Source organism: Cryptosporidium ubiquitum (assembly GCF_001865345.1).
Source record: "Cryptosporidium ubiquitum isolate 39726 chromosome Unknown contig_7, whole genome shotgun sequence".
Classification (NCBI taxonomy): Eukaryota; Apicomplexa; class Conoidasida; order Eucoccidiorida; family Cryptosporidiidae; genus Cryptosporidium; species Cryptosporidium ubiquitum.
This window is the reverse complement of record NW_021639830.1, coordinates 508,070-531,757: the sequence shown is the minus strand read 5'-3', so window position 1 is coordinate 531,757 and position 23,688 is coordinate 508,070. Positions and strand designations below refer to the sequence as shown.

The window sequence follows — 23,688 nt, the reverse complement described above, 5'->3', positions numbered from 1 at the left end:
GGATTTAGTGATAGGGGTAGTATTAGGTTCGGTTGTACTAGCAGAAGTAGTAGTAGTATCAGGCTCAGCTGCTCTACTAATAGTATTAGTATTTTGATTATTGTCTAAATTTATTGTAGAACCTGATTTACTGTTAATATTTCTTGTATTATTATTACTACCCTCAGATACAACAATAACTGATGGATTGAAAAATTGATTTGGATTTGTCTCACTTACATGATAAACATTTGGATTTATTCCATTATTATTTAAATCACTGGTAATTTCAAATTCAACCTTTTCTTTCCCATTAATAATATCATTTTTTAGATCTTTAAAGCTATTAGATGATTGATCTTTTTCTTTATACTCGTCTTCTTTATTAACTAAAATAAATGGTCTTCTTGTTTTTACTAATAAATCCTGGTCATTAGTCAAAAACTCTTTACTATTTAAACTTTTCTCATCACTTTCATCAAACAAAGTAGAGAAAGAGGTTTTGGTAGTAGTGGTAGTGGTGGTAGTAGTAGTAGTTTTTGTGGTGGTAGTGGTGGTAGTAGTAGTAGTAGTAGTTGTTGTTGTTGTTGTTGTTGTAGTGGTAGTAGTAGTTGTAGTGGTGGTGGTGGTAGTGGTGGAAGTCGAAGTTTTGTCTTTATTAGTAGAGGTGGTGGTATGCTCAGCTTTATTAGTGGTAAACTTGGATGTACTGGTAGGGTTAGAAGTCGAAGGCTTGTCTGTATTAGTAAAGGTGTTGTCAGGTTCAGCTGTATTAGCGGAAGTAGTAGTAGTAGTAGTAGTGGTAGTAGTAGTAAGCTTAGTTGTACTAGCAAAAGTAGTTGTAGTACTGGTAGGCTTGGATTTAGTGATAGGGGTAGTAGTAGGTTCGGCTTTACTAGCAGAAGTAGTAGCAGTGGTAGTAGTACTAGCAAAAGTAGCTGTAGTACTGGTAGGCTTGGATTTAGTGATAGGGGTAGTAGTAGGTTCGGCTTTACTAGCAGAAGTAGTAGCAGTGGTACTAGTACTAGCAGTGGTAGTAGTAGTAAGCTTAGCTGTACTAGAAAAAGTAGTTGTAGTACTGGTAGGCTTGGATTTAGTGATAAGGGTAGTATTAGGTTCGGCTGTACCAGTAATAAACTCGGGTGTACTGGTAAAGTTATTAGTAGGCTTGTTTGTAATAGTAGAAGTAGTAGTAGGCTCAGCTATATTATTATTGGTAAACTCTGATGTATTTGCAAAGGTAGTGGTAGCCTTAGATGTACTAGTAGAGGCAGTAATAGGCTCAGCTGTATTATTATTCAACTCTGATGTACTGGTAAAGGTAGTGGTAACCTTATGTGTACTAATAGAGGTATTAGTAGGCTTAGTTGTATTATTAATAAACTCTGATGTATTTGCAAAGCTAGTAGTGGCTTTAGGTGTACTAGTAGAGGCAGTAATAGGCTCAGCTGTATTATTAGTAAACTCTGATGTACTGGTAAAGGTATTGGTAACCTTATGTGTACTAGTAGAGGTATTAGTAGGCTCAGCTGTATTATTATTAAACTCTGATGTACTGGTAAAGGCAGTAGTAGGCTCACTTTTACTATTTGTAAACTTGGATGTATTAGTAGATGTAGTATTAGACTCATTTTTACTAGTTATTAACTTTGATGTATTATTATTATTATATTTAAATGCACTCAAAACACCAGTTAGACCACTATTTAAATATTCAACTTTGTTCTTTAAAGTACTAGTATTAGTTGTTATAGTTTTTGGAGATTCAGTAGTGGTAGAAATAATCAATAATTTGGTTTTATCATTACTATTATTATTATTATTATTATTATTATTGCCAATAAAAGTAGTTATTGTACTGGTAGTATTATCTGGTTTTGAAATTTCCAAAGTACTATTTGTAGATGTCTTTATTGAACTAATTAAGAATTTTGGAGGTGGCTTAGTTGTTAATCTGCTAAATAATGATAAAGATTCTGGTCTACTAGTAGTAGTAGTAGTACTAGTACTAGTACTAGTAGTATTTAATATATTATATATTTTGTTAATATCAGATAATATATTATACTTTTTAGTATTATTTTGATTTTTAGTTATATTTCTAGAAAATAAATCTGTTAAAATATTAAACTTTTCCTTGTTATTTATTTCAACTTGAGAATCATTATTACCATTATTATTATTAATATTATTATTATGATTGTTAATATTATTATTATTATTATTATTATTATTACTTAAATTATCATCTTCAATATTTGAATTAAACGAACTTATTCTCATTTCTTGTTCTTCCTCATGATCCTCTGATAATACCTCCCTTTCAAATTCATTAATGTCATTATTAGTGAAATTACTGATAATACCACTACTATTAATATTATTAGTATTATTTTTATTATTATTATTATTATTATTATTATTATTATTATTATTATTATTAGTAGTAGTAGTAGTAGTAATAGTAGTGGTACTAGTACTAGAAGCCAAGAAAATATGCTTCAATGATATATTCTCTTTAATATTCTTCACAATTCCACTCCCTTTTTCACTACTTTCAATACTAATAAAAGGAGGATTATCAACTTTTGTTATAGTTAAACTACTAATATTACTATCTGAGTTATCTTCATCTTGATTAACACCATTATTAGTATTATTAGTACCAACTGTACTGGTACTGGAATTAATAATACTTTTCCAAGAAGGCTTAACATTATTATTATTATTATTATTATCATTATTATTATTATCATTATTGTTATTATTATTAATCCTACTATTAGAAATAGTAGAATTATTGGGAATTCTATTCTTTCCTAATTTATATTGATTAATCATAAATTCACCAGGACCACTCTTATTACCCTTTACTGACTTTTTTAAATTGCTTATATCCTTAATATACAAATAATCAGGAAATGAATATTCATTATAATATTGTTTAAGTAATTCATCCTTTTGTGATGTTAATAACTTATTACTATTATTATCATCAATAATTAAACCTGCATTTCTAACTTTAATCTCTATCTTATCTCCACCATTCTTTTTCTCCTCTCTACTCATTTTTACTATTTCACTTCCATTTACTAAATTATTATATGAACCTTCTAATAATAAATTATTCAAATTTGCTGGTAAAAAAACCATTGTTAATAAAAAAAATAATAACATTTTCTTGTCTATCATTATTTTTATATCTTAAATATATGCCTTATCTTTTCTTATTTTTTTATTATTTATCTTAATATATATATCCTAATTTTCAAGGCCAAATTACATTATCTTAATTTATTTATTTTTATTTTTATCAAAATATTTCTAATATTTTAATAATTTCTACTATTATTCATTAAACTTCTCACATTTTTAATATAAATTTTTAATACTTTATATCCATTTTTTGTGACTACTTTTCTTCTAATATAATTTCATCATATTCTTCCACTATTGCATGCATTACAAAAATTGACAAATAAAACCCGCCTATTTCTAGTGCATGCATTCATGCATTTTGTCTCAGTAATAAAAAAAAAAATTTGTGTAGTAATAAAAATATAAAATAATTAATCAATTAATCAGCAGTGACTGTGGGATGCGCGGGAAAATTTTGTTATTTTTTTTTTTAATTTATTTAAAATAAATAATAGTAATATTTAATCATAAACAAATTGAATAATAGTACCAATATCAATAGTGGTAATAGTAGATTAGTAGTAACAATAAGAATAATAAGAACAACAAAAATACTATTATTGTTGTTAGAGATAATATAAACCCATATTAAAACCTTTTTTTTCTTCAGAAACAAGTAGAAAAGTCTTCTAGATGGATGACTTTAGCTCCTCTTTAAGTAAATTAAAAAAAGAACAGGAAAAAGAAAGAAAGAGAATATTAGAAAAAAAACAAAAAGAAAAGAAAATCCAGGAAAAAAGTAAGTTTGAAGTTGAAGATTATTTATCTAGTATTGAAAGAGCTTTTATTAAACAACAAAAGAACATTATAAATGAAATAAATTTAGATAAATATAATACAAACCCAAATTTAAATGATGGAATTTTACAAGAAGAAAATAAATATTCTTGGATACTTAAACTTAATTTAAAAGATGATAATAAATCTAAATTCCCTAACAATGGAGAAACTGATCAGGTAATTCTTCCAGCTGATTTATTGAAAATATTAAGTAATGATGAGTCTATATATCCACTTTATTTTAATATAAAATGTTTAAATTATATAGAAAAGAATGATAAACAAGATAAAAACATAATAGAAACACATTGTGGGGTTTTGGATTACTCAGAAGAATCGGGATTTATTTCTTTACCAAAAAAAGTAATTAGATGTTTAAATATAAATCTACATGATTTTGATCCTAAAAAAAGTGGTTCTACAATATGGATTCAAATTACATATAAAAATCTTCCTAAAGGATCTTTTGCTTCTTTTGAAATATTAAACAGTCAAGATATTTTCAAAATGCATCATATTGAATCTTTTCTTGAAAGTTATTTAAGAAATAACTTTCTTACTTTAACTATTGGAGACACTTTAATAATAAATCAACCAAACTATTTGAGCAATAATTACTGTATTTCTATAATTAAAGTCAAGCATTTGGAACCAGAAAATTCGATTAGCTTAATTAATACAGATATTTCTCTGGATATAATTTATAAAGATAATAATGATTTCAATATAGATCCTATAAAAGATCAGACTATTAGTGAAGACTTGGTTATTAATACTAATAATTCAACTAAACAATTGAATATTGGAGATATTTTAAATATTGATGACGGGTTAGATGTGATTCATTTTAAAGTAGATATCCCATTTAACCTGAAAAAAGTTTTTTTAAATGAGTCAAATACTCAAAGTACAGCTAAACTAAGTATCTCAGTCTTTTCAAACTACTATTACGACATTTTTGTCTCTTTTCCTCCCATTTTTGAAGCATCTTCTCACTTATACATATTCAGATCTTTCCCTGAAGACCAGATTAGTGAAATCAACATTGATAACAGCAGTTTTGGGAATAAAAATAATAATACAACCACAAACAAAACCACTAATATAACTAACAATCTGTTTATTTCCAGTCTTGATTTCATTAATTATTTGAAAACTCTGGAAAGCAATGCTTACAATCAAGATAATTCTACTTTGTTGGCCATATTTCCCTCTATTTTATTTATTACTATACAAAAGTATGAAAGTAATCTACTTGATTCTAATATTCTATCCAAAAAAACACTTTCCTCTTCCTCTAGTATCCAGGTAAAGATCAATTACAGTAAAAACAATGATGATTTGGATAGATATATTCCAGATAGTGGATATTCAATTTGCACAAATTGCAAAAGAAAAGTACCAAATGTTAACTTAGATTTACATTATATACAATGTGAGAAGATTTACAAAAGATGTGATAAATGTGATCTTGTTTTAAAAAAAATAGATCTTGAAAAACATACTCATTGCAACAAATGTTTCAGATTTGGATTAAGCTTGGATCAAGTTGATCATCATGAGAAACTATATCACCAGTATACTCAATGTAAACTTTGTAATCAAGATAATATTAAACCAATACAACTTAGAATCCACCAAACACAAGAGTGCCCAAAAAGAATTATACTTTGTAGATATTGTAATGATTTTGTACAAGCAGGTACCAATGGACATTATGTTGATTATAAAGATAAATATTATTACAATTTAACATCACATGAATCTTATTGTGGATCTAGAACAACAAACTGTCATTTATGTAATAAAACAGTATTAATTAAAGAATTAAAATCTCATATTGATTTAATACATACAAAGTAAAATATTATAATTTGATATATTATAAATCTATTATTAATGGTTTTATTTGGTTATATATTATATTACTTTTTTTTAAAGTAAAAAATATTAACTATTATGCTTTTCAAAAGTAGGAAAATTGTAATAACTCATCACTTCTTTTTCTAAATCTAAGTTATTTCATCTGATTTTAATTTTCATTATCATTACTAATAATAAAAATGAATAATTATATTATTTTTCTTATCATTTTTGAAAACCCTAAGTATTTGAGTGTGTTTTTTTACTATATATATTTCTCTGTTTTTACTTGATAATTCTTTCCTTATTTCTGTCACATATATTTCATCTGTTTCCTTTTTCTTTTACACCTTCAATTTCTATTCTTCGAAAAATTTTATTTCAAGTTAATAATAAACTCTTCTTTATTTTCTTTCTGTATCTATCCACACTTAATTTACAATCATGTTAAATTATTACCATTGTTAAAATATCTCTTATCAAATAAATCAGAAAAATAAATTCTTTTTTGACCAAATAACAATAAATTAGCATGAGACAATATAAATCCACGTATATTTATATTGAAGTATTTGCATGCATTTAAATATTTATTAATGAATACAATTACGTGGTGGTTTTCATTGTAACTTTGCATGCAATATTTATTTAGGTAGGCAAAAGGCGCCAAAAACATGAGGCTTTTATTTTATAATTAACAATCCAAAGAGTATTAGGTGTTAAATCAAGTTCAAATGGAAGAAAAACAATTATTGATGATAAGACCAAGGACCAAACTTATTTTTTTGAATCTCTTTGCATTTAATGCTTAATTCCTTCAGATGTTGCTTGTTAATATTCTTGATTAGAAGTATTTCTGTAATACTCAAAAGTCTTTCCAAAGATGACTCCAGTTTGTCCTTAACTTCATATATGCTTTTGCTTATTGACTGTTTAGTGCTTTTATCAACATGATTGGTGTTGTTATCAGGATGACTAATGGTTTTAGTATGATTAGTAGCAGGAGTAGAGTATTTTGGCTGATAACTTTGATCGCTTTGTTGAAAAATACTTTCCATTATCCCTCTGTAGTATTCTCTGTATCTACTAATAATTTGATCTTTGATATCAGTTTCCTGGGTACAATTAGTTTCCAAACTTTGAGAAACTTGATCTTGTTCAGACTCAGAAGAGTTTTTGGACGAATTCAATAAATTAGTACTTTTAAAGTTATCTCTTTGAGAATCTGAAATAGTATTATTTGAGATAGGCTGTTCTTCGTCTTGTTCCTCTTTTTCCTTGATTTCATCATCGTCTAAAAAGTACTCAAAACTTTGCATATTCAATTCACCAGAGTTAGTATGAGTAGCTTGAGCTTTGTAGTTGTTATTTTTGAAGAATTCAAGACATTTATCAGGACCGGATGAATATTTAAGTTCCATTTCCTGAATATAGTCAACATCCAGATCTATTTCGTACTGAGATTCTGTAATTAGCTCACTCCAAACATATGGTAAAGAAATTATATTGGGGTCATTTGTTAGACTACTTGAGTTTACATTAGTTTCAGTATTAGAACCATTATTTTCAGAATTTTGTATTATATCTGAATTTGAAAATCCAAATTCATGACCAGTTTGATCATTACTACTAATTGTATTGTTAGAAAATAAAGAATTAAAGTGATTAAAGAATCTAACAACATTACTTTTTCCTAATTCATCTTTAAAATTCAAAAATGCATTACCAAATATCCCATTCTTAGTTGTTGGAGTTGAGTATTTGATTGCATTCATAATATCTGCAATATCATTAGAATGAAGTATATTTGATTCAATTCTCTGAAGTCTATATAATATAAGTTTATATAAAGGAACCCATCCTTGTTGAAAGAAATCATCCCAAAATTTTCCTATTATATTCAGAGGTATACTATATGAAAAAAGAGTTAAAAACCAATCAGTAGCTAACATATCTATAGTACCTCCCTGTTTAATAATATGATCCCATATTAAGTATAATTCTTTTTCCATTAATTGGTCCAATATTCGACATTTTACCCTTAATCCTGGTAACCCTGATACAAACATATCTCTCATACCATAGTTAAACATTAAAGAAACTAATAACTCAAATGCTTGTTCCTCACTACTAGAATGCCAAAGTATACATCCTACTAAAAAATTCATACCTTGCACATATCCAACATCTATGTCCATTAATGAATATATTAATAAAATTTTACTCAAATAACTTTTACCTTCCAATTTAAAATATGGAATTGATGGGTATGTCCTACATACATCCATATATATACTATTCATTACTCTATTAGTAAATATTCTGTTAACTACACCATCATCTGTCAAGTCTATTTCTATTATGTCGTCTCCTTCCATTCTAACAATATATTCGACTATATTGATTAATTCTCTATAAATCTTTTTCAACCCCAATTCATTAGATTTTGAAACTTCTAACCAATTCTGCATTCTTGTACATCTTCCTTGATCATCTTTTTCACAATCACAATGGGGTTCTACTCTATCAAGTTTTAGAAATCTAACAAAACTAAGCCTTTTCTTATCATAAGTTTTCTTCCTAACCTCTGAACTTGTGTGGTCTAATTCCTTTACACTTTCCTCTTGCTCAGGCTCTGCTTTGTTATTTAATATTTGCATCTCTTTTACATTATTTAATCTTGGAAGAAAATAGTTATATGCCTTTCTTACTGCAAGTAATGTCACTATATTTTCTTCCTCTTTCAATTCCATTAATTAGCGATCAAAGTGACTTGCTTTTTCTTGCTTTTAAGATCTTACTAATTCTATCCATTTGCCACTTCTTTTATTTTTGTATTTATTCTTTATCTTCACACATTAATTATATTACTAAAATATTGTAAGCCATAATTTCCCGCCTTTTGACAGTTAATCATGATGATAGTAATAAGCACACAGAAAAAATTACATAGAAATAATTTGATATTAAATGAATTTTTAAATTATTTATCAAAAGTTTATTATATGCTGACTATAGTAGTAAATTAAGATAAATTTTTACAATAAATAACCTTTATTGGAGTGTTAAAAATACTTAGTAGAGATCAAAGAAGCATTAGTGTTTAATATTAGAAATAGAAAAAATAATAATACTAGGAAGAGTGGATAAATAATTTGAAAATTAAAATATGAATTAATTCTAGGGAGTTCTTCTTCGCCTATTTTTCTTACTTCAAAAATTGGTATTATACACAGCAGTGTAACCAATAAACTGCTCTCTTAGTTTCATTTTTTTTAACTTTTTAAATAATCAAGAATAGTATTAAAGAAAATAGTTTAAAAATATCATTCAAATTTTGCCCATTTTAATTAAGCCCTCTGTTCCATAATATTATAAATATAGTGGCTAACATACAAATAACCTTTAAGCGCCGGCGGCAAAACTGAAAGGTGCATGTATTAGTTACATTGTACTATGTGGGGCAGTGGATAAATGCAAAGAAAGAAGTCAAGAGAATTATTTTGAATATTTGTGGCAGTTCATAGCTTGAGCGAGAAAGGCTTCGATATGCCATATATCTTTGTTTCCGAGTTTTAAAGTATGTGCATAATGAGCTGCAGCATTAATAATGATTGGGTGAGCACTAGCAGAAACAATCGAAAGTAGTTGTTTAGTTAGTGTAACAAGAATCAAGTCTGCTGGGATACAGCTACATAGTAAATCATATAGAGGTTCCCTTGCATCTAATAGTGTTTTTGGATGCGGATTCTTTACAATCTAGGAATAATGACGATGTTATGATGTTGGAAATTATATATAAATGAAATGTATAAAAATTGAGCATTAAACTTACGCTAGTTGCAATATCAATGCAAACTTTTTGCCATGGAAGCTTTAGAGCAGTTGGTGGACTTGAAAAAGATTGTGTATATGCAGTTTCCAATATTAAAATTGCTCTTCTCAAATTACATTCAGATTCAGCAACAATTTGCTCAAGATAATTGTCAGATACTTGAAGATTTTCAGAATTAGAAATATACCTCAAAACCTGAAAAACTTCCTCAGGAGAAGGAAGAGGTACTCTAATGCATAAGCATCTGCTTCTTAAGGGAGGGATAATTGAGGATAATTGTTCACAATGCAAAATTAATCTGCTATTGTTTGAGTACTTCTCCATAGTTCTTCTTAGCCCTGCCTGAGCTTTTAGTGACAAAACATCTGCCTCTAATATTGTAAATACACGGTAATTTGGCCCTTTAGAAAAGAATGAGTTTGCACCCATTTGTGAGCTTAACTGTTTAATCAAATATTGCGTAACTACGCTGTCTTTTGTACCCAAATCTGGTGCACTTATTTGCATATGATGTGGACTTTGACACAAAACGAATTCACTATTTGTTCCTTCAGGTTTTATCATATCTGCTTTTACCTATAAGCAATTATTATAGTAAATATATAAATTCAAGAATCTCTTAACTTACCTTATCCACTGAGTCTCCAAAAATTTCATGCAAAACGGACAAAATCCTTACCTTTTTCCCTCCTCCCGAAGGGCCATAAAAAAGCAAATGTGGAATATTACCATTTGAATTTGAAGTAATCTTTTCTAATAAATTATTAAGCTCCTTGTTGCACTTCAAATCTTTCAAATATTTTGGCTGGTACTTATCAATCCAAAGCATTTCCAGTTCTTTTTTCTTTTCCTCAATATTTATTTATTTTTACTTTACTCCTATTTTCTATATGCATAATATATCCACGTTTTCTATTATGGCGCCAAACAGGACTCACATATTCTAATATGTATACAATTTTTTAAAAGTCAAGCACTACTGCTTAATTGTAAGACATAGATACATCAATGCAGACATTAATCGATTTAAGAATTAGAATGGAATACATCCAACCAAACTATTATTAAGTATAAAAAATGAATGAAAGAACTTTTGGGTCTTTTTGAAGTTCCCACTATTTCTATTTCCCCTCATCTCTTTAAAAGTAACATCTACGGCTAAAAAAAATGCCAAGCTTCAACATATATATACATACAACAACATTAGTAATACTAATGGTGATGATAATAGCAATAGTTATAATAATATGGTAATTTTAGCAATAATATTATTAGTGATAATAAATTAAATATTCAATTTATAAGTCAATTTTGGCGCGCAAAATTGTATATATACATGCAATATCGTCAGTACCCACAGTAATAAAGAATATAAATAGTTATAAGTCTTGATAGAACTATAAAAGTTGCTATTAATTAGTTGGTTGATTAGTCTTGTTATTTTTGTAAACATTTTCATCATTATTACCGTAGTTTTCAATATTAAAAGTTTTATTTGAGTTTTCAGTTAATGTAATCTCTTGGGTAAGTGTTTCTCCGGACGTATACTTGACAATAAAAGGATGTTTTAACATATCAGTAATAGTGATTCTATTTTGGGGTAGTTTTTGCAATGCAGCATGAATAAACCCAACCAAAATTGGAGACCAGTGAGGTGAATACTCAGGTTGTTTGTTTTGAATCAAATAATACTGAACATTATGTCCTTGATTTGAAGGGAAAGGTGGCTCGCCTTTAATTAGTTCATAACACAAAACTCCCAAAGACCAAATATCGACTTCCGGACCATATTCCTGCTTTCTAGTGATCTCAGGTGGAAGGTAATCATAAGTTCCACAAAATGTTCTTCTCCTGCTTTTGTTATTGTTAATGTGGGAGGACCAGCCAAAATCTGCCAACTTAAGTTGTCCATCCACTCCTATCAAAATATTCTCAGGTTTTATGTCCCTGTGAATAACATGCTTTCTATGACAACACTGAATAGCTTCAATCATCATCTTCATGTATTTTGCAGCCTGATACTCCTTTAATGGTCCATCTGTGCATAGCTTTTCATAAAGTTCACCACCTGGGGCTATCTCTATTACGAGCCAAATTCTGCTCTTATCCTCAAACCATGCATACAGTTGGAGAATATTTTCATGCTTTAAGTGCGCCTGAATTTCGATTTCCCTTCTAACCTGTACCTCCATTCCACTCTTTACGAGATTCTTCTTCCTAAGTGCCTTTAAGGCTACAATATATTTGGTTCTTCTTTCTCTTGCCAAGTAAACTGACCCAAACTGGCCACTACCTAGTCTTCTACCAATATCAAAATCTGAAATACTCAACTCTGGACAGTGCAAAGGGCATGCTAAGGCTAAGTCTGAGATTGAATACATTCTCGGAGCTCGTAAATACGGTGAATTTCTTCTTATTATTCTGGTTGTTGTCATCCTCTTTTCGCTTGCATTCACATCCTCATTTGTTGTCATTTTTACATTTTCTGGCATTTTCACACATTAACACACTCTTGAATCTATACCTACCTTTTATTAAGAATTCACCTCTTTCTCCTGTCAATCTAGGGGAATAAAGAGAATTGTAGTAATTCTCGTATATTCTCCCGCTCTAAAACAGGTGATACCTCTTTTTTCTTTCCTTCCAATTTATCCAAATCTCCTTCTTTATTTGTTTTTATTATTGCAATTCTCTATTTGCCTTTTATTCCTATCTTTTTTCCCCCGTTTTTCTATTCTCTTCACCCCACATAAATATTTTAGCCCACTTTCCCGCTTCTTTCCTTTTGCAATTACATAATATTTATTCTTTGTTTTGAAAATGCCGAAATTACTTAATTTCTCTTTTTCTTACAATCCATCTTTTGTTTCTCCTATTACTATTTTTGCTTCATTCTTCAGTCTTTTTATTCACTTTTCTCTTTACAACCGACACTTTTTTTTACATTTAATCTTCTCACAATTTTCCCTCCTCCCCACCTTACCTATATACCAACAACTCCAAGCCCTATTATATATTTGCATGTCATTGCCGCCAAAACTTTTAAGCTAGTTCTAATTAAAGAGTGGATTTGCGGTAAATAGAAATTACAATATAGTGAGAAAACATACATATTACAGATTTAGGGGGGTAAGTAATTGAGTTAAGTTTAAGTTAAAACGAGTTTTTGTCTTTTTTTTCTTGATTTAAACGAAATTTGTAGTTATTTTAACTAAATAAGTCTATAATATTAATAAAAGATTTCAACCGTTTATTTATTAGGCCGTTTGTATGCTAAGGATGCCGGAATTATATGAGCTCCCATCATACTTAGCATTGAGAGAGTACGCCAATAGGCAAAAATGTATACATCTCAGAGATCTTCTTAAGAATGAAGTTAGGAATTCATGTTTAACAGTTAATTTTGGTGATATCTTTATGGATTTTACCAGACAAAATTTAGATGAAGAAGGTTTTGAGCTCCTCATAAAGTTAGCGACAGAATCCAATTTAATGGAAAAAATTAAGTTACAACTAAGAGGTGGAATAATCAATACTACAGAAAAAAGAGCAGTCTTACATACCGCTCTACGCTCAAAAAGTAACATTCCTATTACTCTTGCTTCTGGCCAGAATGTTTTAAACGATGTAAGTGAGGTAAATAGGAGAATATTTAAATTTGCAAATGCTATCAGAAAAGGAGAACTTCTTGGATCTACAGGAAAAATACTTAAGGATGTTATCTGCATTGGAATTGGAGGTAGTTATCTTGGACCTGAGTTTGTTTATGAGGCATTAAGAACAACTCAACAAGGTTTCGAAGCTTCTATGGGTAGAAGATTACGTTTTCTGGCTAATGTTGACCCTATAGATATTAGAAGAGCTACAGAAGGACTACATCCTGAAACTACTCTTGTCATTATTGTTAGTAAAACTTTTACAACTGCCGAGACAATTCTCAATGCAAAGACTATTAAAGAGTGGCTTCACAAGGTTCTTAAAAGTGAAGTCGCTGTAAGTAAACATCTTGCTGCAGTTAGCACTAATATTAAAGCTACATCAGATTTTGGGATTCCTGTTGATCATGTATTTGGGTTTTGGGATTGGGTTGGCGGGAGGTTTTCTGTTTGCAGTGCTGTGGGGCTTGTACCACTTTCAATACACTTTGGCGCCAATATTCTACAAGAATTTTTGGATGGGTGCTGGGACATGGACCAGCATTACGAAACAGCACCAATTAGTAAGAACTTACCAGTTTTATTGGGTCTTGTTAGTGTTTATAATTCAACTTTTATGGATAAAAATTGTGTTGCAGTTCTTCCATATTGCCAAGCATTATGTAAGTTTCCTGCACATGTACAACAATTACTTATGGAGAGTAATGGAAAGAGTACAAGCATTGACGGAGATATGCTTCATGAAAAGATTAAGACTGGAGCCATATTTTTTGGTGAACCAGGCACTAATGCTCAACATAGTTTTTACCAATTACTTCACCAAGGTAGAAATACTACAAATTGTGAGTTTATTGGGTTCGTTAAGTCCCAATGTGACTCTCAGATTTTAGGTGACCCAATTTCTAATCATGACGAATTAATGTGCAATTTCTTTGCTCAGCCTGATGCTTTAGCAATTGGTAAGACCCAGAGAGAACTAAATCATGAGGATTGTCCGGAAAATCTGATTCCACATAAATTATTCCAAGGAAATAGATCTTCAATCTCTCTCTTATTACCGATTTGTAATGCATATTATGTTGGGCAGCTTCTCGCATTATATGAACACAGAACTGCAGTAGAAGGATTTATTTTGAACATTAACAGCTTTGATCAGTACGGAGTAGAGCTTGGTAAAGTTCTTGCTAAAGATATAAGAAACATCATTTCATCAAAGAAGACAAATTCTTCTCCGGAGATCATTCAGAATAAAGAAGAGAAGATCCCTGGTCCAACTAGAAGATTAATAGATTTTTATTTGAAGCATTCCCTCGACTCAACGAGTTAATAATTGGACATAACTAGAGATGAGTCTTTTCTAAAGACAGATAAGTTCTTAAATTCACTCCCTCTTCCCCCTAATCCTAAAATTCATCATTATATATAAGTGGCTTGTTGTATAATATAATGAGTAAAATAAACTTCTAAACAAAACTAAAGTTATTAGATAAGCTTTTGTTAAAATTTCAATAAATTTAAAGAAAATTTAGGTACTTAATATTAAAGATAAGTTCCAGTTGTTCTAATATTTCTGGTCTAGCAATTACAAATTAATCTTTGACCATTTCCAAGTCGTGGTTGATATAGTAATAAAAATCTTCTCTGGCCTTGTTTTGTGCGATTGCCAATTTGTACTTGTTAGATTTAAGAATGCTCATAACTTCTTTAAGATACTCACCACTTAGACTTTTTGGTTTTTTGATCAGATCAGTAGTAATTAGTCCATGTGCTGGAGAAACTATGGTGGGCTCTACTAGTCTCCAAAAATGTCTGGGTTTTACAGAATAATTATAACTACCGTCACTTTCCAAACTATTTATATGACGAGATATCCTTATTAAGCTTTTATTAAGTCTGAAAAGTGCCAGGTTTTTCTTTTTATGCATTGACTTTGAAAAGAATCCTTTTGGTTTGCTTTCTGTCTTAAAGTCTTTATAAGCCTGCAGATATGACGATAAAATGAGTGGATAAAATGAATAATATACCCATCTTGTGTTTGTTGGGAGTTCCCTGTATAACAATGACTTAAGAATAGTTACACTAGCAATGATGCTAGCAGAAGCAATGCTTCTTTCTTGATTAAGATGCAATATCTTATGCTTTCTAGCTCCTGTTGAGATGAATGTTCTCTTTCTTTGTCTTCTAGAAAGTTCAAGAGAGTATTCAGCAAATTTGATTCCACTTTTAATAACACGATGATATTTGGACTTTTCATTATCATAATTTCGGATTGTATTGTTGAAAGTAATATCTTCAATACTAAAATGCCTCATCATCCTGGTATCAAACTTAACAAATGAGTCTTCATCTGCTTCATATTGTATTTTTTCATTTGGATGGTAATCTTCAATTCGTGAGAAGCCAGAAACCAAGCCTTCTCTATTTGGACTTTCCAAATCATCGTTTAAACTTTTATCCTGTTCAATGTTTGATAATATATTTTCCATCATTTGGTTATCAGCCTCCAAATCTATTCCAAACGAAATACCATCATATCTATTATTTTTCAACTCTTGGGACCTAAAGAACAAAAATAGGAAGTTTTTGCAAATTTTAGTAATTAATGAGTAATTTAAATAAACTCTCCCAACTTCGACCGCCATGTAATTCCTGCATCTGGAAGTGATTACATGCATGCACATATGCAAATCCACATGCAAACATTTTAAGAAATTCCGGCATTAATTTTTACTTATATTACATGTTTTCGGTTTGGCGGGAAATTGAGATCCAAGGAAAATTTAAGCTTACCTGACGAAGAAATTCTGGCATCTATAATGAAAGAAGTCTTTGGCAGATGGTAGGGCAATAACAGAGAACAAAAAAACATTGAGAATGCTTCTTGAAGTTATCATTATTTGCCCGAAAGATAATAGAGATTGAATGAAATATACTTAATTTTAAATTAGAATCAATCTTTTCTATTTATTCTTATTTGCCTTAATCTGATTTCTTTTCTTTAACTAGTAATTCATTGCCTGATTTTCTTAAACCATTCGATTTAAATATTCTTTTCTACTTTGAAAATATTATTTTTGATTACTCAAAAATATTTATACTTGTCCCAATTGTGCTATTTTAATCTTATTAATTATATTAATGTACATAATTTTTTAGATTATTTATCTTACTTTAAGACAATTACCGCCAAAACATGTACAATTTTTAAGATTAAAATGTTTTTGTAAAGGGGGGGCAGATCATGCACAATAATCTACATACTAAAAAAAAGGTAAGTGGGGTTATAGAAAAAGTCAACTAGAAAAGCATAACTAACAAAAAAGATAAAATTCAAAAGTGAATAACATCTAAATAAGCTGAAAAATCTTATTTTGCTGTTTTCCCAAGATTTAAATAGTCATTTCATTGCTGATATTATATCATTATAGAAACAAATTTTAAAAAACAATTGGTCAAATTCCCGCCGCGTTGCCGCCATACTGTGGCGCCTGATTTCGGTACCCCATTAAATCAATAGAATAACCAATTTTTTCATTCTGTCTTGTAAGTAAAGGATATTAAATAAACAGAACACTCATGTTCAAAATAAGATTTGATAATTAAAATAATAATACAAGGTAGGTACAATAATAAATAATAATAAATTAATAATAGTGAATGAGGACTAAATTTGGAAAAATTAGTGTTAATTAATTGTAATATATGTATATTAATTTAATTTTTTAATATAGAAATTAAAGTAATTGCGAAAAAATTTAATAATACAGAGGAGAAACGAGAATATATTTTTATATTTATTCAAATATAGAATAGGGTAACTTTGAGAAGAAAGTGAACCTCAACTATTATAGTGTTAGTTACTAATATAGCAAATTACACAGATCTTTCAAAGTTTTATTAAATGTGGATTAATATTATATAAGTTTTAAAAGCAATATTCATAGTTAAGCCTAATCATAGTTGATATATATTATACAAGATAAATAATAGAAGTTAAAAAGATGGTGCACGAATATATTGGAAGCAAAATTACGATTATTTCTCGTAATGATAAGAGATACGAAGGTGTTCTACACTCTATAGATGTTGATAAATCCACTATTACTTTAAAGGATGTTAGATATTTTGAAAATGGTCCAAATGGCACCACAGGGCCTGCATCCTCAACAGTTTTTGAAATGATCGTTTTTAGAGGAAGTGATATAACTGATCTTGCAGTTTGTCAACCAGCATCAGCAAACAATAATAATGGACTCCCAAATGATCCTGCCATATTGTCAGTAAATGGAGGTTCAGGAGTTACTTCAACCCAAATCCACGCAACTGATACTGGTAATATCAATCACCAGAAACAACAAAAACCATTAGAAACCAGTTCAAGTAACTCTAGACGTTCCCCAAAAATGAGCTATAGTAGTGCTGTATCAGGAGGAAAATCTTCAAATTCAAATCAAGGAAACTCTTCCTCAACCTCGAATGGACATAAGGACCATCCTAGAAATAGGCAGAGAGGTGCTGGGTATTCCGGAAGATCTTATAGAGGTGGTGCCGGAGGAAGCTCTCATAACTACAGTGGTGGAGGTCATCAAAGGTCTTTCGTTGTTGGAGAGCTAAAGCCTAGAATTAATCAGGCTCTCAAAGCAGAACTTGATACTGAATTTGATTTTTCTGAGCAAAACAAGAAATTCGAAAAAACATTTAATGAGGGGCTTGCATCTGCATATACAGAACAGGGAATCAAGTTAGGAAGTCCAGTCTCCGAAATTAATAACCAATCTGGAATCGCAAACATTGGTTTAGGTGGTAATGGGAGCTCCACTACGAATGATGATAAAGCGGACGATCAATCTAAAAAACTCACAGTCGGTGGGTATAACAAGGTTTCTGGATTCTTTGATAGCATTTCTTGCGAAACTTTGGACCCCGAACGCTCCAGGAAATCACAGGGATCATCTGATCCTCAAGCTAAAGCCCTAAGAGAAAAACAGAAACTTATTGATAAGGAGACTTTTGGAACTTCCGCCATGAAGCCTCGTGCTGGATCCTATAACAGGGGCTCTAACAACAGAAGAGGTGGAGGAGGTCACAGAGGTGGATACCACGGAAATAACAGATTTAATAAAAGAGAGGCATAATTTAATTCAACCCGCCCATAACATGCACAACATTCATGCATGTAATTTTATGTCATTTTGTATATTACGTGTTAGGCGGGATCATGTATTTATTAAGCATATTTAACTTGAAACAGATATTGGAGGAATTTATTTAAATTACTTGGGAGCCTCTTTGTTACTAAGGTTGGTTCTCTAATGTTTATTTTTCCTTTTTCTTAATTGATTGTAATTCGGCAGATTAAATATAGCTAAATTTCTTTTTTGGTTCTACCTTCCTGTTCACTTTTTTTCCGGATCATTCCAATCATTTGTCTTTTAACTCCAGTTCTGTTATGCTCTTCGCTCCTCCCGCTACTCCTCTTTCTCTCTTTCCACCAGCTTTAGAAGGTTAGAGGCTGTTAAAGCACGGAGATATTATTTCTGCATCATTTATTCATACTCCCCTACACTCTCCTGTTGTTACCCACTTCTTTTTTAGTTAAAACTTAACTTGCTAAAGCCACTAATAATAATTAAAAATATTTTTAATTTACACCCATCAGGCGGGAACATGCAGGATACTAAGTTAATTTATTTTAAATATATTAATTACGTGTAAGGTACCGGTATAAATATTATGTATATATATAAATATATATATTTATATTTATATTATATATTATAAATTTACATTACATAAAATAAACTAGTAAACTTTGCAAAAATTAGAAAATTTTCCTTTTAAGAAATATAGGGGGAAATCAAAAAAATAAAGAAAAAAGGAAAAGGGGAATAATAAAGGAAACTGCTTCTGTGGCTAATCCCCTTTTGGTAGAGGAAACACATCTAAAAGGTTAGGAATAAGTCAGGCGTGATACTTAGTGCTTTCTTTGTCAAAGTATCTGTTTGAACAGAAATTCTAAATTTTGTTAAAGCTTAGTGGAAAAAGCAATAAGTTTGAACAGTTTTCAAGTATAGATTATTACTATTTAAAATTAATGGCAAATTGAAGATGTTCTACATATTCTTAGTACTGAAACTAATATTCTTACTAGTAATACCAACAATTGCAGGAAAGGATTACTATAAGATCTTGGGGATTCCAAGAAATGCAAATGAGAACCAAATAAAGAGAGCATATAGAAAACTAAGCTTAAAATATCATCCAGATAAAAACCCTGGCTCCAAAGAGAAATTTATGGAAGTTGCTAATGCATATGAGGTTTTAGTAAATCCTGAAACAAGACGTAAATACGATGCTTTTGGAGAGGAAGGACTAAAATCAGATGGATTTGGTGGAGCAGGAACAGAGGGAGGGTTCGACTTTGGTGGCTTTGGTGGTTTTGGAGGCTTTGGTGGTTTTGGAGACTTTGGAGGTTTTAAGTTTAGTGCAGGAGGGAATACCTTCCATTTTGGAGGAGGAGGCGGGCCCTTTAACTTCGGAGGGGGAGGCAGACAACAGGGAGGTCACTCCAGGTCACATTTTGAATCTCAAGGAAGTTCATTTAACAATTTGTACTCAGATTCAAAACATGTTACAGAGCTTTCAACAATGTCAGCTGGTGAAATTAAAGAGAAGATTAAATCTAGGGAGTGGATCATGATAGTGAACTTCTATAGGCCTGGATGTGGACCTTGTAAGCAGCTGGTCCAGGCTTATAGTAGTATAGCAAAAATTATGTCTCAGTATGACGTTGAGTTTGGGGCTGTAAATTGTGATACCCACTTCCAGCTTTGCCAGTCTTATAATGTTGAGAGGTACCCTCATCTAGCAATGTTTATTAAAGGTAAAAATAGTCAAATTGTTTATACTCCAAGTCCTGGATCTAGAAGTTCTTACAGTGAGTCAAATATAGGTAAATGGATTACTGAAAAGATGCCAGATCATTCTATGCGTCTTAATTCTTATAACCAGGCAGTTCAATGGCTTAAACTAGGGAAACACATTCCAAAGGCTGTTCTTTTCACTAACAAAGATTCCTCCTCTCCTTTACTTAAAAAGATCGCAAAAGATTTTCAAAATAGGTTAAACTTGGCAATTGTTTCGATAAATAATGACTGGCTGAAAAAGGTATTCTTTGCATCTCCACATATGGAAGCCTCTAAGCCTGCAACTCCACCTTACATTCTCTCAGTGGATGAAATCAATGAATCTGAAGTTAAAGGTGGAAGAAAAGGCGCCAAATCGCCATCACTAACTGCCTCTGGAGAATGGATTTCTTTAAATACAATTTCTCATGATGTCATTACATTAACATTGAGCCGTATCGTTGGCTCATTTAGAGCAAGAAAACAACATGACATGAACGAGGCAATGAAGAGCAAAGTACAAGAACTAACTTTTCAACTGGTTACCTCTAAAGGGTTCTGCTCTGAAACTGATTCAAGATTTTGTGTTATCTTAATTATGGAGAAGAATGACTTTAAAATAGATAAGCGTTTTGAAGACCTTTCTTTCAAGTATAGAAACGACCCAATAAACTTCTTTTGGATCTCAGCCTTTAAAGATGGCAAAAATAGCCATTTCTTACATACTTTTAAGTGCTACTCTGAGTCTTCTTCACCTTCTTCAAAGATGTGTATAACCATTTACAGAGCTAAACGAAGAAAATTCCAAACATTTGATAACTTTGAACAGCTCCCCAAATTCATTGATGGGCTCTTTGATGGATCCCATTCACTCTCATTTAACATCCCAAAATCTACTCCCATCCCTATTCCAGAAAAAGATGAGTCAGATTCTTATCAAGACTATGAACAAGATCACGAATACAGTGACTCTGAAGACGATGTTGACGTTGACCAAGATGGACCTAATGGAAGTCCTAGGGACGAACTCTAATACTCCCTACACCTTTTATTTTTATCCTTACAAATTAATAATATTCATACTCACTATAATATTGATTCTCGGTTTCGCTGCTCACTTGGAACCCACCAAATTACATGTAATTGAGATCAAAAGTTATAGAGGCCTTCTTAACTTGATCTTCAGTTACGGTAGGTATATTTTTATTATTACTATTATTTTTAAAGTATTTAATCAAATTCGTGTTCTCTTTCGCCTCCTGACCTTCAACTTTCTCCTTTATGATTCTTTACCTCAGACGATTCCCGCCGAATATATGCATATATGCATCCAAATATTTAATAATCTGAATTTTGCTTTCTCAAAAAAAAAATCAAAAAAGGAATGGGGCCAAACTTTTTAAATAATTGTATTTTAACTTTCTAATTCTCTACCCCGGATTATCTTCTTTTTTATTTCACTTACTATTTGGAGTATCCCTAGTATTATTCGGTTTTTTTAGTCAAGAGCCCGCCTTCCCCACGTCATCAGGTTTCACATTTTGGCGCCGCATGGGGCGGGCTTTGCATGCAATTTAAGTTTATACCATTTTTTTCTTATTAAAATAATCAAAGAAAAATTAAGAGGGAAATAATTATTAATAAAAATTGATAATAACTAGGCAGGAAATAAATGGGAGCTAGTTTAGAACTCTTTTCATCCGAAAATTGAACAGGTTGGAAAAAAGGAACAGAAACAAGTGAAAAAAGTAATTCACTGAAAATTGAAATAAATTTTTACGTTTTACTTTTTGTTGAGAATATTAAGCGAATTAGAACAGAAATCAGGAAAACCTACTGAGAAAGAGATTACCTTAAAAATTATATTACATTAAATTGTATTTACTATACTAATAATAGTGAAATATATCTTTTAAAGTTGAAATAATGGACAATAAGACGCAACAATTTTTTAAAAATATAAAGGAGAAGGATCCTTTAAATAATAAATGCATTGACTGTGGAGCAGCTCATCCACAATGGGCGTCGGTTTCACATGGATGTTTAATGTGTCTGACATGCAGTGGTGTTCACAGAGGACTAGGAGTGCATATTAGTTTTATTAGATCCATTACAATGGACAGTTGGACCCCGAAACAAATGAAGGCAATGGAGATTGGAGGAAATACTAAACTTACAGAAATATTTAATGAATATGGGCTTAATGGTTGTGATATTAAGAAAAAATACACCTCCCAAATAGCTGCTTATTATCGAGGAATGTTGAAAGACTTATGTGAAGGAAATACACCGGGCCCAAAACCCTCAATATCAATTGGTTGTTTGGAATATGTTCCTGAAAGTAATAATAACAAAAATAATAATTACGGTAGTAATAGTGTGTCTTCTTCAGCAAGAACCAGTAAATCTTTTTCCTCATCTTCAGCTTCGTTCGGAAACAACCCAAATGATGATAAATATGCAAACCTATTTGACAGAAACATTGGGTCAAAAAGTTTTGGAGGAATTCTTGATACTCTTTCATCATTCAGTATGAAAGTTATTTCCAATACAAAGAATTATGCGGAGAGTACAATAAACCATGTAAATGAAAGAGGAATATTAGAGAGTGCAATTGATTCAGTAAAAGCCGGAGGATCTTATATTGAAGAAGCTGGTAGAGCCGTCGTTGAAAAGGTCCAGGATGAGAAATTCTGGTCAAATACTGCAACCACTATGCAAAACTCTGCTCAATGGGTTAATAATACTATTCAAAGCGGAATTTCTGGAGTTAATGAGGTAATTCAGACTGCAATTGATCCCAACAATTTTAATGATCCATTCAACAATATTTTCAGTGACGATATTAACGAAATCAGCACTGAAAAAACCAGCCAAATACACTCCCAGAAATCTTCAGAGTCCAGAAACTTTGATTCTTATAATTCAAATAACAGCAATTTTGATAGAACTATTGGAACCAAACCTACTTCTACCCCAGATTCTTTAATTTCAAACATTAACAGTAACTCACAAATTTCTTTAAATAATAAACCTTCTCAATCCGTTATCAGTTCAAGCTCAAGTAATACCAATATTGTACAGTCAGATGTAAAGAATATTAATCTCTGGGAAAGCGATCTTGGAGATGATTGGGAGCCAAAAGACTTCAAAAAAGGTATTACTAAAAAAACCTGATTAGCTTTTTTCTTATATATATCCATTTACTTGTTTTGAAAAAAACAATAAAGTTGGAACTTAAGTGGATAGTTGATTTAGAGGAGGCAAAAAATATGAAAAGACCAATAATATTTTTATAATATTGTTATCTGATTCTTTCTTTTTAATTTGTTTCTTGTTTTGAGTGGTATCATGTTTCTAATTAATTTTTAATCTCTTTTCTTTTTAAAAAGAAAAGAAAGAAGAAAAAAAAAGTGTTAATATCCAATAGAGTGCCAAATTTGTCTCATATTAACTTTATGTCGTTTTTTGA

General features: G+C 30.6%; 10 protein-coding genes across 10 annotated transcripts in view; 5 read left to right on the top strand and 5 right to left on the bottom strand.

Annotated features, from left to right (window-relative positions):
- The window catches only part of cubi_00751 (uncharacterized protein), a gene marked incomplete at both ends in the record, with an annotated part of 3,415 nt that extends 283 nt beyond the window's left edge, over positions 1–3,132 (bottom strand). Inside the window, one exon of the mRNA XM_029017764.1 lies at positions 1–3,132. This exon is cut by the window's left edge and continues 186 nt beyond it. Coding sequence (XP_028873562.1) covers positions 1–3,132 — 3,132 coding nt within the window.
- Positions 3,133–3,810: 678 nt separating this feature from the next.
- On the top strand, positions 3,811–5,820 carry cubi_00750 (ubiquitin fusion degradation family protein; the record flags this gene model as incomplete). The annotated part of the gene is made up of 1 exon (XM_029017763.1): positions 3,811–5,820. The coding sequence occupies one exon, from the start codon at positions 3,811–3,813 to the stop codon at positions 5,818–5,820; it is 2,010 nt and encodes a 669-aa protein (XP_028873561.1).
- A 749-nt stretch (positions 5,821–6,569) lies between these two features.
- Positions 6,570–8,573, bottom strand: cubi_00749 (TBC domain-containing protein; the record flags this gene model as incomplete). The annotated part of the gene is made up of 1 exon (XM_029017762.1): positions 6,570–8,573. The coding sequence occupies one exon, from the start codon at positions 8,571–8,573 to the stop codon at positions 6,570–6,572; it is 2,004 nt and encodes a 667-aa protein (XP_028873560.1).
- Positions 8,574–9,318: 745 nt separating this feature from the next.
- On the bottom strand, positions 9,319–10,484 carry cubi_00748 (replication factor C subunit 5; the record flags this gene model as incomplete). Its single annotated transcript, XM_029017761.1, has 3 exons — positions 9,319–9,579; positions 9,656–10,231; positions 10,284–10,484. The coding sequence occupies 3 exons, from the start codon at positions 10,482–10,484 to the stop codon at positions 9,319–9,321; spliced, it is 1,038 nt and encodes a 345-aa protein (XP_028873559.1).
- A 583-nt stretch (positions 10,485–11,067) lies between these two features.
- Positions 11,068–12,147, bottom strand: cubi_00747 (protein kinase; the record flags this gene model as incomplete). Its single annotated transcript, XM_029017760.1, has 1 exon — positions 11,068–12,147. The coding sequence occupies one exon, from the start codon at positions 12,145–12,147 to the stop codon at positions 11,068–11,070; it is 1,080 nt and encodes a 359-aa protein (XP_028873558.1).
- Positions 12,148–12,934: 787 nt separating this feature from the next.
- Positions 12,935–14,638, top strand: cubi_00746 (phosphoglucose/phosphohexose isomerase; the record flags this gene model as incomplete). Its single annotated transcript, XM_029017759.1, has 1 exon — positions 12,935–14,638. One exon carries the CDS (start codon positions 12,935–12,937, stop codon positions 14,636–14,638), a length of 1,704 nt encoding a protein of 567 aa, XP_028873557.1.
- Positions 14,639–14,900: 262 nt separating this feature from the next.
- Positions 14,901–16,205, bottom strand: cubi_00745 (uncharacterized protein; the record flags this gene model as incomplete). The annotated part of the gene is made up of 2 exons (XM_029017758.1): positions 14,901–15,870; positions 16,102–16,205. 2 exons carry the CDS (start codon positions 16,203–16,205, stop codon positions 14,901–14,903), a joined length of 1,074 nt encoding a protein of 357 aa, XP_028873556.1.
- Positions 16,206–17,312: 1,107 nt separating this feature from the next.
- Positions 17,313–18,446, top strand: cubi_00744 (uncharacterized protein; the record flags this gene model as incomplete). Its single annotated transcript, XM_029017757.1, has 1 exon — positions 17,313–18,446. One exon carries the CDS (start codon positions 17,313–17,315, stop codon positions 18,444–18,446), a length of 1,134 nt encoding a protein of 377 aa, XP_028873555.1.
- A 973-nt stretch (positions 18,447–19,419) lies between these two features.
- On the top strand, positions 19,420–21,249 carry cubi_00743 (heat shock protein; the record flags this gene model as incomplete). The annotated part of the gene is made up of 1 exon (XM_029017756.1): positions 19,420–21,249. The coding sequence occupies one exon, from the start codon at positions 19,420–19,422 to the stop codon at positions 21,247–21,249; it is 1,830 nt and encodes a 609-aa protein (XP_028873554.1).
- Positions 21,250–22,142: 893 nt separating this feature from the next.
- On the top strand, positions 22,143–23,393 carry cubi_00742 (ARF GAP-like zinc finger-containing protein; the record flags this gene model as incomplete). The annotated part of the gene is made up of 1 exon (XM_029017755.1): positions 22,143–23,393. One exon carries the CDS (start codon positions 22,143–22,145, stop codon positions 23,391–23,393), a length of 1,251 nt encoding a protein of 416 aa, XP_028873553.1.
- Positions 23,394–23,688: the final 295 nt, after the last annotated feature.